General features: G+C 41.6%; 1 protein-coding gene across 3 annotated transcripts; it reads left to right on the top strand.

Annotated features, from left to right (window-relative positions):
• The first annotated feature begins 214 nt into the window (after positions 1–214).
• LOC145410477 (AN1-type zinc finger protein 1-like) lies at positions 215–14,340 on the top strand. Of its 3 annotated transcripts, none has more exons than XM_080280637.1 (6): positions 215–351; positions 712–924; positions 3,881–4,000; positions 4,266–4,409; positions 5,620–5,790; positions 14,031–14,340. In XM_080280637.1, exons 2-6 carry the CDS (start codon positions 763–765, stop codon positions 14,229–14,231), a joined length of 798 nt encoding a protein of 265 aa, XP_080136763.1. In that variant the 5' UTR covers positions 215–351; positions 712–762; the 3' UTR covers positions 14,232–14,340. The 3 variants fall into 3 exon arrangements, with proteins under 3 accessions (XP_080136763.1, XP_080136761.1, XP_080136762.1); XM_080280635.1 differs by having other exon boundaries at positions 5,614–5,790; XM_080280636.1 differs by having other exon boundaries at positions 234–351; positions 695–924; positions 5,614–5,790.
• The last annotated feature ends 1,853 nt before the right edge of the window (positions 14,341–16,193 follow it).

Genomic DNA, 16,193 nt, shown 5'->3' with positions numbered 1-16,193 from the left:
AAATCCTACCTTGAGGTGAATTCTGGTGAAATTGTTTGGAAGCAACAAAATCAAAATAGAAACTACATCATTGAACTGAAGAGGTTAATATTTGTCTCTTTCTCCCAGGGCTGGACCGCATGGACTCGCAAGTGCAGCTTGATGGGCGGCTGCTGTTGCTTGTTGACTCTGGGTGGCGGCAGGACCGTTTGCCGAACGAGGACATAGCTGTGCCCGTGTTAGAGCTGCCTGACCCTGAACCTGATGCCACCACACCCAACCAGACATTGAGGCAGCAGGAACACAAGTGGACTGATTTGATGCTTTCCAACCTCAATGACACACAGGCTCACAACGTTTCAAATTAATTATGTGAGAAGTTTTTTTTTTTTTTTTTTTTTTAATAAGTTGATAGTTGAAGAATGGAGTTTATCTCCAGAGTGAGAGCAGTGGAATGAATTGACTGATGAATATATGTTGGTTCGTAGATTGGATGATAGATCAATTTTTGAAAGATGAAATTTGCTATAGAAGTCTGCTGATAGGAAATTAGAAGAGTGTGTGCATAGATGGTATGGCCACAAAAAGAAGAAGTCATCCAGTGTCAACTATAATGAAATACAAGGAAAGATCATCATCAGGCAGCTTCTAAGTGAAATACCTGTAAATGAGAACTTGTGCCCTTCTTGAAGGGGAAAAATAATCCAGTTACCAGTCATGTTCCTTCCACAGATGCCTACATACCCACACATGAAAAGCAAATAATTGATAAAGGAAATAGCCATGGAGTTCCCTGAGGTGGGAGAGCAGTGCAAGGTGTCATCATGCAGACAGCTAGACTTTCTTCCCATCAAGTGTCAGTTTTGTGGAGATAAGTTCTGCCAGCATCACTTCGTCCCACAACATCACTCCTGCATGGGCAGTTATGATGTCATCAAGGAAAAGGTTTGTGACAATGGGAGCATTGTGCAATATCCATTTAACATGGCCTAAAATTTCCATCTTCCCTTTTTGAATGCAAAGTTGTATCAGTAAATTAACACAAGGAAATGATGCTGTGCATGAAGAAGTGCTGTGGAAATGATGTAGATCAACAGCATTGTCTTTCTCAGCCACATTACTGTATGGCACAAGTTGTAAAAAGACAAAAATCTAAGCCAGGTGAAGGTGAAAATTGTATAGCTACCCAAGTTATTATTGTAAAACTGGACTTGATGAGTTTGACAGTTGTGTAACTGGAAACATACTGGTACTTGACCTGCTAGAGCTGAAAGAGGGATTGTAAATTCAAGGTTGCATATCATTGCCTAGGGGAATGTTTTTGATGTGGGTGGTGGGTTCAGTCATACTGCAAATGTCATTCGAGGAGGAAACTGGGGGTAAGATGGGGGGATAATGTGGAGAAGTATGTACTGTATATGAGAAAGAGGGGTGTGTGAGTTAGAGAGAGGGCAACTGGTAAGTAGAGGACAGGGTGACATGGTGATTCATTTGTGACCACCCCTTACGGGATTAAGGCTTCAGGTGATAGGTAGATAGATGTAAGAAGTCTTTAGAGGAAAAGGTAAACCAAGAGTGGGATGAAAAAATTTGATGGGAATATTCATGAAGGGTGGTGATTTGTCTTGGAAAAAGAATATATAATATAACAGTATGGAAGATGCTAGTCATGTTCTTTTCTCACAGCATTTAACTTCTCTAGCTTGTCTTCCCTTATGGTGTTGGCCAGGAAAAAATGAAAATGACTTATCAAGACTGAAAGGTTTATTGTGGCCATCTCAAACTCCAACAGCCCAGGAACATGGTCATATTTGAATAAAATCACCTGGCCTTAATCTGACCATCATCCACTCACTTGATGTAGTGCTGCCTACTTCTTCGCTTTTATCATTCTTTTTCAGAGTCTTCCCTCCTCTCTTCCTATTTCTCCCATCTTTCCTCTCACATTTTATTACACTTCTTTCCTTTTCAGGTGGCTTTATATTGAGTGACAAGCCTAGTGGTTTCCTGTCAACCAGGAAACCATTTTCAGGGCTGGGTGGTAACAATATAACCAACCCCCATGTGTTCCCTATGTCAGCAAGTGGGTTGGCTGAGGGTTAGTGCCTGTCCCCTTAAAACCACTAGGACAAATGTCCACCTCATATGGGATTATGGCATCTTGCTGTAGATAGATGGATAGATTAATCAGAATACAATAAAAAAGATGTAACCAAACTTAAACTGTTAGATACAGTAAAGAGACCCTGCAGTAATATACCACACTGATCAGGTCTGGTGAGGCTGGTAGCCATTAAAGCTGGAATCCCAGTGTGATCTCTCTGCATGCTGATGCACATGACATGGGCTGCACCCCTTTTTCAATTTGACTGTAGATGGAATGGCCTCTTTCCCACAAGTGTTGTGAGAGCAAATGAAGTCATTACAGTACATTGTTCAGCAGACATTTGTCTTCTGTACTACGTTGATAGTTTATCCCACTTTTCATAATTTCTGTCACTATATGTGTATCCTCTGATGATACCCATTATCTGAATGCATGAAGGTGATACGTATAAGAATAAGTAATCGTCATCACCTGGACCCCCTTTCCCACCCTAGGGCAGGATGAGTAGTAGCAATGTCCAGATAGCCTAAGTTTGCCCAATTCACTCATCATTCAAGCCCACAGAATCCTGGCTCCATCAGAGAGGCCAAAAAATTTCACCACGTTCTGTAGCTTCACATATACCTGTACCTAGCTGATAGAGTTAGTCCGAATGCTGGTATGTTAATAAGGAGTGCCAAATACCTGGTTATGCACTTCTCTGCACAAAATTCATCCAGCCAGCATGGTCTCTTGTCAGTCCCTTAGCCTCACCAACATCCGTACCTCTCTTCCTCACACACTCATCCACCATATCCTTCCACCTTCTTCATGGCCTACCTCATCTCCTCCCTCCTCCAGATTCACTCAGATATACCTTTTTTACCACTCTGTTGTCATCCATTCTCTCCACATGACCAAACCATCTCAGTACACACTCTCTTCAGTTCTTCTGCCCACAGACTTCCTCACTCCGCATCTTTGACATATCACATGATTCTGTATCCCTTTCACTCTCTGTACTCTACATACATTCGTCAGCAGTCCCTTCTCCACTGCTTGTATTGACTTTTCATTTTCATGCCACACCATAGTCTCACATCCATATATTAAAGTTGGTACTAACACTCCGTCAAGTAAGCCTCGTGCAGCTGCAACGCTCAAGCCTCTGTATTTTATGAAGGCCTTCATAGCACCAGCTACTTTCCTTCCTTGTGTCACTATACTTTTGACTTCTTTTGCACATTTTTCCCTCTTTTTCTATCACTGTAATCAGGTATTTGAACTCTCTCACCAATTGCAGTCTCTCTCCATTCACTGTAACATCACACTGGGAATCCCCCTCCCTCTCAATAACCATCACTTTACTCTTTTGTGCATTTACTCTCAAGGCACGACATTCACAGACATCTACGAAACTCTGCACTAGTCTATCTAGCTCATGTCTGGTATTTGCAAGTAGCAATGCATCAGGAGCATACAACAATTCTGAGATATGCCATCCATCACCATTCATTACCAATGCTATCCCTCTCTTCATTACTCATGTTTCAACTTCTCTCATCACCCATCCATACATACTGTATATTGAACAACCATGGGGACATCACACATGTCGTAAAAAACAAGGTGATGCTGACCAACAAGTACAGTAGCTATTAGGCATTATGATGCTGTTTTAAGTTCTTAGTTAATATGGTCAGTCTCATGATTTTACTTTTAATAAGAAATAGGGAAAAGTAAGGTCATCCACCCAAGTTTGTGCGTGAAATGTTGCATTAATTGATTTCTCACCCAAAAATATTTTCATTACAGGAATGTGGCAAAGGGGACCACAGGTACCCGTGTGAGTTAAAGGAGTGTACTGGAGGAGAGTTGGCTCCTATCATTTGTCCAGCATGCTCCAAAAACTTCTGTCTTACTCACAGGCATCAGGTAAACTCAGTTAGTGTAGCAAACCATATTATGATTTACTTACCATGATGCAGGTATCATTGTGTGTCTTCATCTAAACTGTGTTTCCCAGTTTCCATATGATTCTCATACTGGAGGTGAATTGTAAGAAGAATCCTGTTTTCATCTCACACAGTATATGGAAACCTTTTAAAAGAAGAAACTAAAGTCTAGCCTAATTGTATTTTGAGTGCCTTCCTGGTCGGTCATGCTGCAGCTTGCTTGAAATGGTTCATTTCTCCAACAGGTTGATCACTGTTGCCCCCACTACCAGCCTCCTACAAACCCAATGGCTGAAGCTGGAGTCAAGCTGCAAGAGATCACCAATCAGCTCGAAGCTGCATCCTCAAAGAAGGGTCAAGGCCGCAAATCTGACAAGCTGGCAGCCAAGGTATAGTACTCTAAAATTATTACAGTAATTGTTAAGCAGAGTGGGTAATTTGGTATGCAGTATAAGTGGTAGGTGGGGGTGCTCACCATCCACTCACTCGATGTAGTGCTGCTTTGGGTGTCTGCCCTTCCTCCCTTCATTCCTTCCTCTTCTGTCTTTCTTTCCTTCATTCTTTCCTCTTCTTTCTGCGTGTGGGTGACTCTACACTGACAAGCCAAATGGTTTCCGCTACACCAGGAAACCATTTACTACGCTGGGTGGTAACCATATAACCAAATTATGGCGCCTGGTGGTTTAGTGGGTAATTAAGGTGCTCCAATCGGATTGAGCCTGTGTAGGCTTATATCCAAGGGATAGTTGGGGTTTATTGCTAACATGATGCCACTTTGGGATGAGTGAGGGTGATCACCCTTATCTTTAATGTGAGGACCATCTTGCCTAGCCCTGGCTTCCTACACTTCTCATTGGGTGACATAAGATTGGATGATGGATGGATGGATGGTTTTTTAACTCATGCATAATGACTTGAGTGGTAAAGTTGATAATGAAGGATAGAATGGTAAATTTAGTGGCGAATATAGGAAATGGAAGTCATAAATATACATTGTTTGCTGATTGTAGCCATCCCTTACTTAACAGAAGGGTTGTGTTGCCCAAAACCAGAGCATTAATCATACAGTAGGACATTATCCCACAGTTTCATATTCATCCTTTCCTTGAATGTATCCCTGACTTACCTGATACCAAATTCTAGGTTTCACATACAGTAACCAAAAATGCCTCTAGATCTCATATGACCAGCCCAACCACTACAGGTGCCATTCATCATGTACAGTCAGAGAAGAAAGTTTTTTGACTATTTCATTACATATACTTCACCTTTAGGGCCTGTCCATCACTTTATTCCCTCATGCATTATGTCATAGAGAGTCATCTGTGTGCAGAAACAGATATTAAGCAAACTTTCATCCATGACTGTACTCCACTTATCATCATCATCCAGAGTGCCAAACCTCCATTCCCATCACAAGGTGGGGTGAAGTTGGGTCCATCGAGCCAAAAAAGGCTTGATAGAATGAGATACTATCCAAAGTTTGCTCAGTTGAATGAGTCACTCTCCCATTCACTCACCATTCAAGCCTCCAGAATCCTGGCTCCTCCTGATAGGTGAAAAAACATTCCTTTACCATTGCAAGTTTTTCAGGTGCAGCTGATGAAACTGAAGCAGCATGCAAGTGGGGATTCAAAGTTACCACAAGAGGAGCGTTTGTATTTTTTGGTGTTACCTCCTAAGAGCAGTTCCTCCAGCTCCCTCGCAGTCTTTGTATCCCACCACTGGAGTGTTGGCCGGGCCATTGATGTTATTGCTGCACTAGCCAAGGTATATACAATACTATACTATTTTTACTCTAACTTGGCTTAATATTGCCATCTCATCCCCTTCAATGCCAAGTTGAAATAATAGATTAGCACTAGGATATGGTGCCAGTTATGAAGAAATGCAATGGAAAGGATGCATTCATAGAGTACTACACACATCTTACTCTAACTTGGCCTTGTATTGGCATTTCTCCCTCTGTTAATTTGTAACATTAGATGAACATTAGGATATGATGCTGTTCATGAAGAAATGCTGTGAAAAGGATGTAGAACTTTGGAATTGTTTTACTCTGGCTCTGAGCTAAGTGAAATAAGCATCTAACAGATGAAAGTCTGGGCTCAGTTAAGGTAGAATGACTATTACCTTTTAGCGTTATAATCAGTAGGCTTGCCTGTCTGTCCATGTGTTGTATCCATTTACATTTTGTCAGATAACCATTTGCAGAATTCATCCCTGGTGGCTTAGACAGTTATGCCCATAAGACTTTCTGTCTTTATTCCTCATCATCCTCATCTTTTTTTCCCACGTAAAGGTAAGGTCCAGAAAACAAGGAGAGAGAAAAATGATACATGGAGAACCATCACCGTGCCCACTGATATGGACTACACTCATTCATAACCCAATCAAGCCCTGAAATCCTGGGTTCACTTATCAGTTCTCTCTCTGACCCCCTCAGGCATCCTTCCTTTTTTGTACAGTCGGTCTAAGAAGTGATGGCAGACCATCCTGTAGATATCGGTCAGCATTAATGCACAAACTTTTCCTTATATCTTAACAAGGTGAAACCCATTATGTAAAACTGTTACAGAAAACAGTAAGTAAATGCTAGACCACCAGTATATTTTAAAATTGTAGGAAGGAGTGCATGAGTTACAATAACAGGAAATCCTAAATGGAACTACTGTAATTGAAATTTCAGAACTATTGCTCAGGGACAGTCAGGAATAATTTGCAGAGTTCATATCTGGGATGGTAACAAGCAATAATTCTTTAGTAGTGTAAGACTGTAAAGAAAAGAGTTTTAATAAACAATTAAAATCAGTCATTATTATTATAAAATAATTTCCATTACAGTACTAGGGAATAATTTAAAGTCATTTGTTTCTGTTTCTGTTGTCTCCATGGACGACAACAGAAAGCGGGAAGGCAGTGTATGTTGGTAGGCTGTTTTACATGGTTCAGTCAACAAGCATGAAAAGGAGACAACTTTTACTCAAAGACATGCAGTTACTGCACTGCGGTTGGCCAGCTTTCCATCAAGAAAAATCTCTGGAAGATTTAACATAAGCCAGGGGACTATCATTGCAAGAAAAAAAAAAATTGCTGAGTCACAGCTCCTTGGAGAATGCTAGCTTGTGCCATAGCCTGGTTGCCTCAGCGCATAAATGATTGCCAGGAGTAATAAAATGCAGAGGTTCATAATCAAATCACTGAGTTCAAAACTTCCAAATCAGCATATTCAGTTTAGCAGGACTGCAGTTTATTTAAAATGAAAGACATTACAGATTAAAAGATAGAGCAAAAAGTATGTGCTTTTGCATTGCAAGAGTTTATTAACTCATGTTTTGGTCCTCTTTATTTCCCAGTGTAAGAGAAAAAAGTAAAATCTGTCATACCTTCCTACAACTGAAAATAATTTAGCATCGGCTGTGGATGAAATAACTAATTATAATTATTATCAGCGAGGGGAAGCCAAGGAATAAAAGGCAGAATGGTCTTGTTGCTACGACAGGTAGGGTATCATTCATTGTTGTGGCATCCATGTTGCTATATCATCACCATAGCATTTGAAAATAAGGTAGTGTATTGCAATCACAAGAATTTTCCTTAACTGGTCTTTGAAACGAGAGTATCTGTATGTGAAATACTGGGAATCATATACATCAGAAATACTGGGTTATACTGCATGCCTCGCACGGAGTAGTACATTACACATGCATTCAAATTGAGAAATGTATCTAAGTGTTAACTTCTAATACATCACTGTCCCATGTTATTGATTTTACATGATTCTTAGGGTGATATGATATACACTTTATTTGGTAATACGTGATGAAGGCACAGAATTTTTACTTTATGTTCATTAAGTTTTCATTGAACGTATGGCAGTGCAGAGTGACTGAAGCAATCTGAAACTCTACCATCACGTCATGGGGCAACTGTGCTTGTGCATTCTTTCATTCCACCTTTCTTTCAGTTGATGCTGTATCCTTTTGTCTCACTGAAGGTTGCTGTGACCAAAAGACAAACTCTTATTTATCACGCTCTTTGTGCTGCAGAATCTAGTCAGCCTTATTCTTCAGCTAAACTCACAGCCTTCAGTTTAGTGTAATAAGGTGGGGGTGCTCACCATCCATTCACTCGATGTAGTGCTGCTCTTTTGTGACTGCCCTTTCCCCTCTTCCTTTCTTCTTTCCTTCCTTCCTCTTCTGTCTTTCTCTCCTTCATTCTGTCTTATTCCTTCTGTCTGTGGGTGACTCTACACTGAGTGACAGGCCAAATGATACACCAGGAAACCATTTACTATGCTGGGTGGTAACCATATAACCAAACTGACACAGACAGAGGACTAGTACTACAATCCCAGACAGCTCATCTTTTCATACTGAACAATCTAGACCAACATACCCATATCCCACACCAAGCCCTCTTCCTCCCATCATCTCCAGACATCATCTTCTGCTCCCCAAACCTCACCCCCACTACGTCATGGAGAGTGGTCAGAACCCTAGGTTCTGATCACCTCCCAGTCATCATCACTACCAAGACCAGAATCACCCCAGCTGGCCACAAACACACATACACTAATTATAAGAGAGCCAACTGGGAGGCCTTTGTAACCGAAACAGAACAACATTTCAAAACACTAAACAGTACACCCATCACAAACATCAACACCACTGTGCACACTTTCAATACAATTATACAAAACACAGACAAAAGACACATCCCTAGAGGCAACAGAAGGAGACACAACCCCAACTTCACACGAGAAATTCAAGGCCTCATCAGACAACGGGACACACTGCGACACTCCCCAACATCCCATACACAAGACACCAAGTTTTTTTTTTTTTTTTTTTTTTTTTTTTTTTAAATAATGTGACCGACTCTGGGCATAGGCTTCACAGCCTGCATTCAAGGCCCAGTAGTCCTCCAACGTACCGCACACCTCTACATGTCACCACTTTGGCGCTAACACCCACCGTCCATATTGAATACATGCTAGGGCTGTCTCATACAGGACTGGTGTATTGGTATTAGCGGGGGTATTTTTACGACATGTCAGCGGGCCTTCTGGTAGATCAGTAAAGTCTGATTTTATGAAATTCAAATCCTTAAACTGTTCCCTGCCTCAGCGGTATTTGAACCCGGGTCCGTCAGGACTGCAGGCCAACTCTCTACCGATTGAGCCACCGCCTCCCCCAAGAACTCAACACTCAAATAAACAATAAAATAACAGAACAGCAAACATTAAACTGGAAAAATTACCTTCAAACACTTGACCACAAAACAAACATCAGCAAACTCTACAAAACACTAAACAGCATCACACTTTCCAACAGCAACACCACATAATCATGCGCTGCCATCACAACAACAGACACCATACCCTCAAACAAACAACAAGCAAACACTCTCATCAATCACTTTTCATAAGTCACCCTTCTAAACCCCCAACCCGAAGACCGACGTATCATCCGCCGTAAGAGACAGTTCCCCACAGACCCAGACTACGCACCTTTCACTTACAACCAGACGAAGCACATCATTAACAACCTCAAGCACTCATCTGCCTGTGGACCAGACAACATAAGCAACATTCACCTTAAACACGTTGGACCACAAGGCATACAAGCACTGACCAACATATCAAACTACAGCTACTCACACAACATAATACCCAACATCTGGAAGCATAGCATTATTATCACTATCCCTAAACCCAACAAAGATCCCACGTTACCCTCCTCACACCGCCCTATCACACTCCTCTGCACCCCCTCTAAAGTCACTGAACGACTGGTACTACAACTAGTCACACCTCACATTCTCCTAGCCTGGTCACAACATGGCTTTAGGCCACTGCACTCCACAAACACCCTTCTTACAGACCTTACACAGAGAGTTTTTGATGGCATGAATTCAGCTAGGCCACCACACAGGACACTCCTAATCACACTAGACATTAGCAAAGCTTTTGATGCCATCCCCTGCCACAACCTCACAAACAAAGTACTCAACACAAACATGCACAATAACACAAGAAGATGGCTGGCAAACTACTTAGCAGGCAGATGTGCACATGTAACACATGCCGGTCAGTCTTCTAACATCAGAAACTTCACAAACGGCGTCTCAACACACTACACGAATGGTTCACCACAAACAGGCTCAAAAGAGCCCCAGCCATATCTGTAGTGACCCTTCTCACAAACTGGACAGCAGAACACAGTCACATCCCACACCTCACCATAAACAACACTCCCCTACCACACACACACACACACACACACACACACACAAAATCCTTGGTGTAACATACAATACATCAATGTCATTTAAACAACACATCACAAACATTAAAAATAAAATAACACCAAGACTCAATGCTTTGAGGTCACTCGCCCATACAACATTCGGACACAGCAAAGAAACCGCCACCACAGTATACAAACAATACATACGTTCAGTGATGAATTATGCAAGCCCTGCCTGGGCTTCTAACCTCACCAAAACACACTACAACACTCTACAGACCACACAGAACAAGGCCCTAAAAATAATCACAGGCTGCACAGCTACTACACCCACAGACCACCTACATCAAGAAACCAAAGTCCTCAAAGTCAAGGATCACCTAGACATGAGAGGCACCCAGTTTCTTGCTGCAGCCTCCACAAACCCACAACATCCACTATATTGCATGGCAGCACATCCACCCACACCAAGGAACATCAAAACAACACCCAGCGTACGATACCATACACAAATACAGTACTGTCATCTCGCCCACCTCAGACCAGCTTCCAGAAGCATATCCACACTCAGATCACTCGCTGCTTCATTCAGTCACTTAAAGACAACACACAGCTGCATGCACGGCCCCCTGACATCCACCCTTCTGAATCCTATCTCCCGCATGAGGACAGGGTCTACCTGCCCAGGCTGAGATGTGTGCATCATCCAGCCCTCTTAAGCTACCAGAAGAGGCTGGATGACTCCATCTCTGATGCCTGTCCAGGATGCAATACAGCACCCCATACTATTAAGCACATTATGGAAGACTGCATTGCACACAATCACCTATGCCAACAACACAACATACACTCTTTGAGAGCTCTGTGGGAAAGCCTGGTCTCGGCCATGGCCTTCCTAAGGGACATGGGGCTGTTCGGCCAGACTACCTAGGGAACAACTACTAGTACTACTACTACTATGGTGCCTGGTAGTTTAGTGGGTAATTAAGGTGTTCCAATCGGATTGAGCTTGTGCAGGTTTATATCCAAGGGATGGTTGGGGTTTACTGCTCACGTAATGCCACTCGGGGATGGGTGAGACAGGTCATTCTCATCTTAAATGTCAGGACCAACTTGCCTAGCCCCGGGCTCCTACACTCCTCATGGATAACACAGAATTAGATGATGATGATAATGAATATTATCATTGGTTAAAAAAAAAAAAAAAATGATTCTCAATATTTTTTCTTCCCACAGAATTTTCAGTACAGTTCTCTACTACATTTTGTCTTTCATGTATAGTTATCCCTTAATATTTGCAGGGGTCATGTTGCTAAAAATACCATGAATAGCAAAACCATGAATACATCTCGTGAATTAGGAATAAACCCCTCATGGGGTACGATTTTCATTCTCCAGATAGTGGTTAGTGTATGCAAGCCAGCTACCATCATTGTACTGTATGTGTAATATAAAGTAACAACTTAAGAGTTGAAAAGATAATGGCATAACAGAGCAGTTGTGGTGTAAATTAGCTTTGAACTTATAGTTTCTCTACACTGAAACAAGATAGTAATGTAAATATAAAAACACAAATGGTGCAGTATCCATCCATCCATCAACCAATCCTATGCCACCCCATAAAGAGTGTAGGAACCTTGGGCTAGGCAAGTTGGTCCTGACATTCGAGATGAGAGTGACCAGCCTTACTCATCCCTGAATGGCATTATCTGAGCAATAAACCCAACCACCCCTTGGATATAAACCTACACAGGCTGAATCTGACTGGAGCACTTTAATTACCCACTAAAACACAGGCATCATAATTAGGTTATATGGTTACCACCCAGCGTAGTAAATGGTTTCCTGGTGTACAGGAAACCATTTTGTTTGTCACACAGTGTAAAAGTCACCCATAGGCAGAAGGAAGAGGAAAGAGTGAAGGATGGAAAGATGGAAGAGGGAATGTAAAGTCACCTGTAGGCAGAAGAAAGAGGAAAGAATGAAATAAAGAAAGATAGAAGAGGAAGGATGGAAGAGAGAAAAGGGCATACACCCAAAGCAGCACTACACTGAGTGAGTGGATGGTGAGCACCCCAACCTACCACTAAATGAAAATCAAATGGATATACTGGTACAAGAAGAGTACAGTACAGTGGTATGCAATCCTTAACTTGTGATGCAGTTGCCTTGTCTCACTCCTCCTCCCCACCTCTTCTATTGTATGTGCGTTTTGTGTTGATAATAATAGTCAGGTGATAAGGTGATAATGTTTTGATGGTGCTTTTGATGATAGTGAGATGATAAGATGATGATGAGATGATATAGGAATGATGATGAGATAAGCCACCATTTCAACTAGTCATAACACTTCTCTCGTTGAGGCACTTTTGCAGCACTGCTAGACTTTGTTGAGGCATGTTGGGAAAAGTTTGGAGCAATAATATCCCAGTAAAAATACTCAAACTTTGCAGTTACACTGGTTAGTGCTCACAGTAAGGTAACACTGAGAAAAGTCAACTGTTGGAGTGTGTCAAATGAAACACCTAGCAGTCAGTTACTAAAACTTGTGGCACAAGACTTGAAATTCAGCCACCAGAAAAAAAAAAGTCTACAGACAAAAAAACATGAGTAACTGAATCTGAGTAATTGAATCCACGAATAAAAAAACTGTGACTATTAAGGAATGACTGCATATACCTCATGAATACAGCACTGTATCGGCTCCCACCCTGTTCTTCAGCCTCTCCACAGCATTCCTCACTTCTGCTATACGGGCAGATTCTAGGTGGAATTTGAGGATCTGTAACACCTCTTCCTTTGTGATTTATTTTGCAAAATATTACACCTTAACATTCTCCTATATGTCAGTTATATTGATTTTGTATCGGCATTGTTTACATCAGGAAAATTTTAAACGATTCTGATATGTAATGTATAGAGTAAATTGCAGTGGTAGAGGTGGTACATAATTCCAGAGCCATTTAGAATAAATGCATGGTTTCATTCTTCTGCCTATCCCTCTTTACATCATCCAAACCAGTCATGTTTACCACTGGTTTACTTTAGTGATATCCATTCATCAGTGTTTGCATAATTTTCCTTCTAGTTACTGGTTACTTCTCCTCCTTTTGTTAGCATTATAAGGATAAATGTATATTTTAGCTTTTAGACCACCAGTTTGTTGTATGTTACAGCATTTTATAGTTGTTAATGTAAATTGGAGGTATTTGGCAGATCAGCTGTAGCAGTGGAAATTCAATACATGGACTTAATAACAAAAAAGAAAAAAAAATCTCAAATGAGGACTTACTGTACTGTATATTTTGCTGATTCATGCTGGAAGTACATTGTACTTGTTTCACTTCATCCACCATCCAATCCTATTCCGCCCCATGAGGAGCGTAGGAGCCCGGGGCTAGGCAGGTTTGTCCTGACATTTAAGAATAGTGACCAGCCTCACTCATCCCTGAATGGCATTACATGAGCAATAAACCCCAACCATCCCTTGGATATAAACCAACATAGGCTCAATCCATTGATCTAAAATTACCATCTCTCCATCTCGATTGCTGTGCTGTAACAATAGATTAACACTTTATTGTAATGATTCTCACGAAGAAGTATTAGAGGGGATGTTGAGCCATAGCATTGTCTTATTTTGCCATTAAATTGCACAAAATAAGCTGCAAAATGATAAAGATCTGGGTCAAGTTAAGGTGAAAAGAGTATAGTTTAATTTAACCCCATCATAATGCAGTATGTGCTATCGTACCTCAGGTGGCAAACCATAACAACGTCACAGATGCGGATAAACTAGTTCTGTTTCGCGCCAGCGATGGATCTCGGGTGGCACCTTTAGACAAGATCCTCAACACTCTTCTCGATGACCAGGAGCTCTACAATGGACAGACTCTAATTCTTGAGTACGTTGCACAGGACACTGCAGTACTAGCCAGCTTCAAAGACTACAAGGCTTAAGAGAGATGTAGGCTTGGCAGTCCATCACATTATTCTTATTAATATTTTGAATGTTTATGAAAAGTTTTACATTATTCATTTTTCCATAGTAAAATTACGGAACTGAAGAGAGCTGTTTTTTTGTGTTTTTTTTTTTCAGTTACCCTTCTGTACAGTATGTAGTTTTATGTTATATTCATGTAGTCCCCTAACAGTTTTGCTCAGTTTGAAAGAAAATTTTCAGACAGGAGGTGAAAGATATAACCTTTATCAACCCATTCCCTACTGGGATGCCCTGATAAGAAACAGAGGCTTGAGTGTTGCGCCTGCACGAGGCTTACATGATGGACTGTTAGTGCGAGACTATGGTGTGGCATGAAAATGAAAAGTCAAGAGTAAGAGCAGTGGAGATGGGACTGCTGAGGAATGTATGTGGAGTACAGAGGGTGGATAGGATACGAAATAATGTGATTTGTGAAAGGTGTGGAGTGAGGAAGTCGGTAGATACAAGAATCAGAGTGTCCTGCGATGGTATGGTCATGTGGAAAGAATGGATAACAATAGAGTGGTGCAAAAGGTATACCTGAGTGAATTTGAAGGAGGGAAGAGACAAGGTAGGCCAAGGAGAAGGTGGAGAGATATGGTGGATGAGTGTTTGAGGAAGAGAGGTTTGGAAGTCGGTGAGGCTAAGGAACTGACGAGATCAAGCTGGCTGGATGAATGTTGTGAGAAGTGCATGATCAGGGATTTTGGCATCCCTGTGAGCATGGCAGCATCTGGATTGACTCAGTTGGATATGTTTGTGTGAAGCTGCAGAATGTGGTGAATGTTTTTGGCATATCCGGTAGAGCCAGGATTCCGGGGACTTGAATGATGAGTGAATGGAAGTGTGGCCTATTTGATTTGGGCAAGTTTGTGCTGTCTGGACATTGCTACTTCTCACCCTGCCCTTGGGTGGGAAAGGAGGTCCAGATGATGATATATATATATATATATATATATATATATATATATATATATGTGTGTGTGTGTGTGTGTGTGTGTACATTCATACATACAAGATTTAGGATATGGAGAGACAGAATGAGACACAAAGGTTTGAGAGTAAATGCGGATAAAACAAAAGTGATGATATATAGGGTCGATGGTCATGCTGTGCTGTTAAAGCTTGAGTGTGGCCTTGTGCAATTTACCACAAGCGTGGGTGATGTAACTCCATTTTGTGCAGTGTTTGTGATAAGTGGGTGCTATGCCACTTTTGTGGGGAGAGCACGCAGAGATTGTCAGGCATGAAAGGATCGATCTTGCAGGAGAGTCTTTCAATTGTGTGGAGTTTTGTTGTTTGGGGGAGAAGGTATGTGCTGGAGGTTGGGCTGGAGCTAGCTGTAGCTCTGTGGCTAGGGGAAGCAGTGGTAAGAGGAAGTTCAGGGAGTTTGCCTTCTAACAATGAGAGACCCCTCCCTCCATGCAAAGGGATATTTGTATGTGGCATGTATTAGGAGTGTAGTATTGTAGTGAGACCTGGGCAGTAAAGGAAGAGAATATTTGTAGGCTCAAACACACAGAAATGACAATGATTAAATGTACATGTAGTGCACCCGTGAATACAAGGCCTTAGGTGACTAGGATTGTGATTGAGGACCTAAGAGTAAGACTGGAACTTGAATGTATTGGTGTGATGAGGAGAGGTAGATTGAGATGGTTTGGGCATGTTGAGAGGATGGAGGATGACAACTGGGAGTGGAAGGTGAGACGTGTGAACATCAAGGGTAGGGTTACAAGAGTCTGTCTGTCTGTACAGTATATAACCATACACCACATTCCTGTAAGGGGTGGCCGTTTGATTTTGAGTTTGTTATTTTGTGAGGAAGGGCACTAACCCTCTGCCAACCCACTTGTTGACATGTAGGGAACATGTATGCATTGGTTATATGGTCACCACCCAGCATTGTAAATGGTTTCCTCTTTTACAGGAAACGTTTG

The sequence above is a fragment of the Coenobita brevimanus genome, chromosome 85, assembly GCF_032717465.1.
Source record: "Coenobita brevimanus isolate Jiangsu-jjx chromosome 85, ASM3271746v2, whole genome shotgun sequence".
NCBI classification, from domain to species: Eukaryota; Metazoa; Arthropoda; class Malacostraca; order Decapoda; family Coenobitidae; genus Coenobita; species Coenobita brevimanus.
Note: the sequence above shows the minus strand (reverse complement) of the source record. Positions and strands in the feature narration are given on the sequence as shown.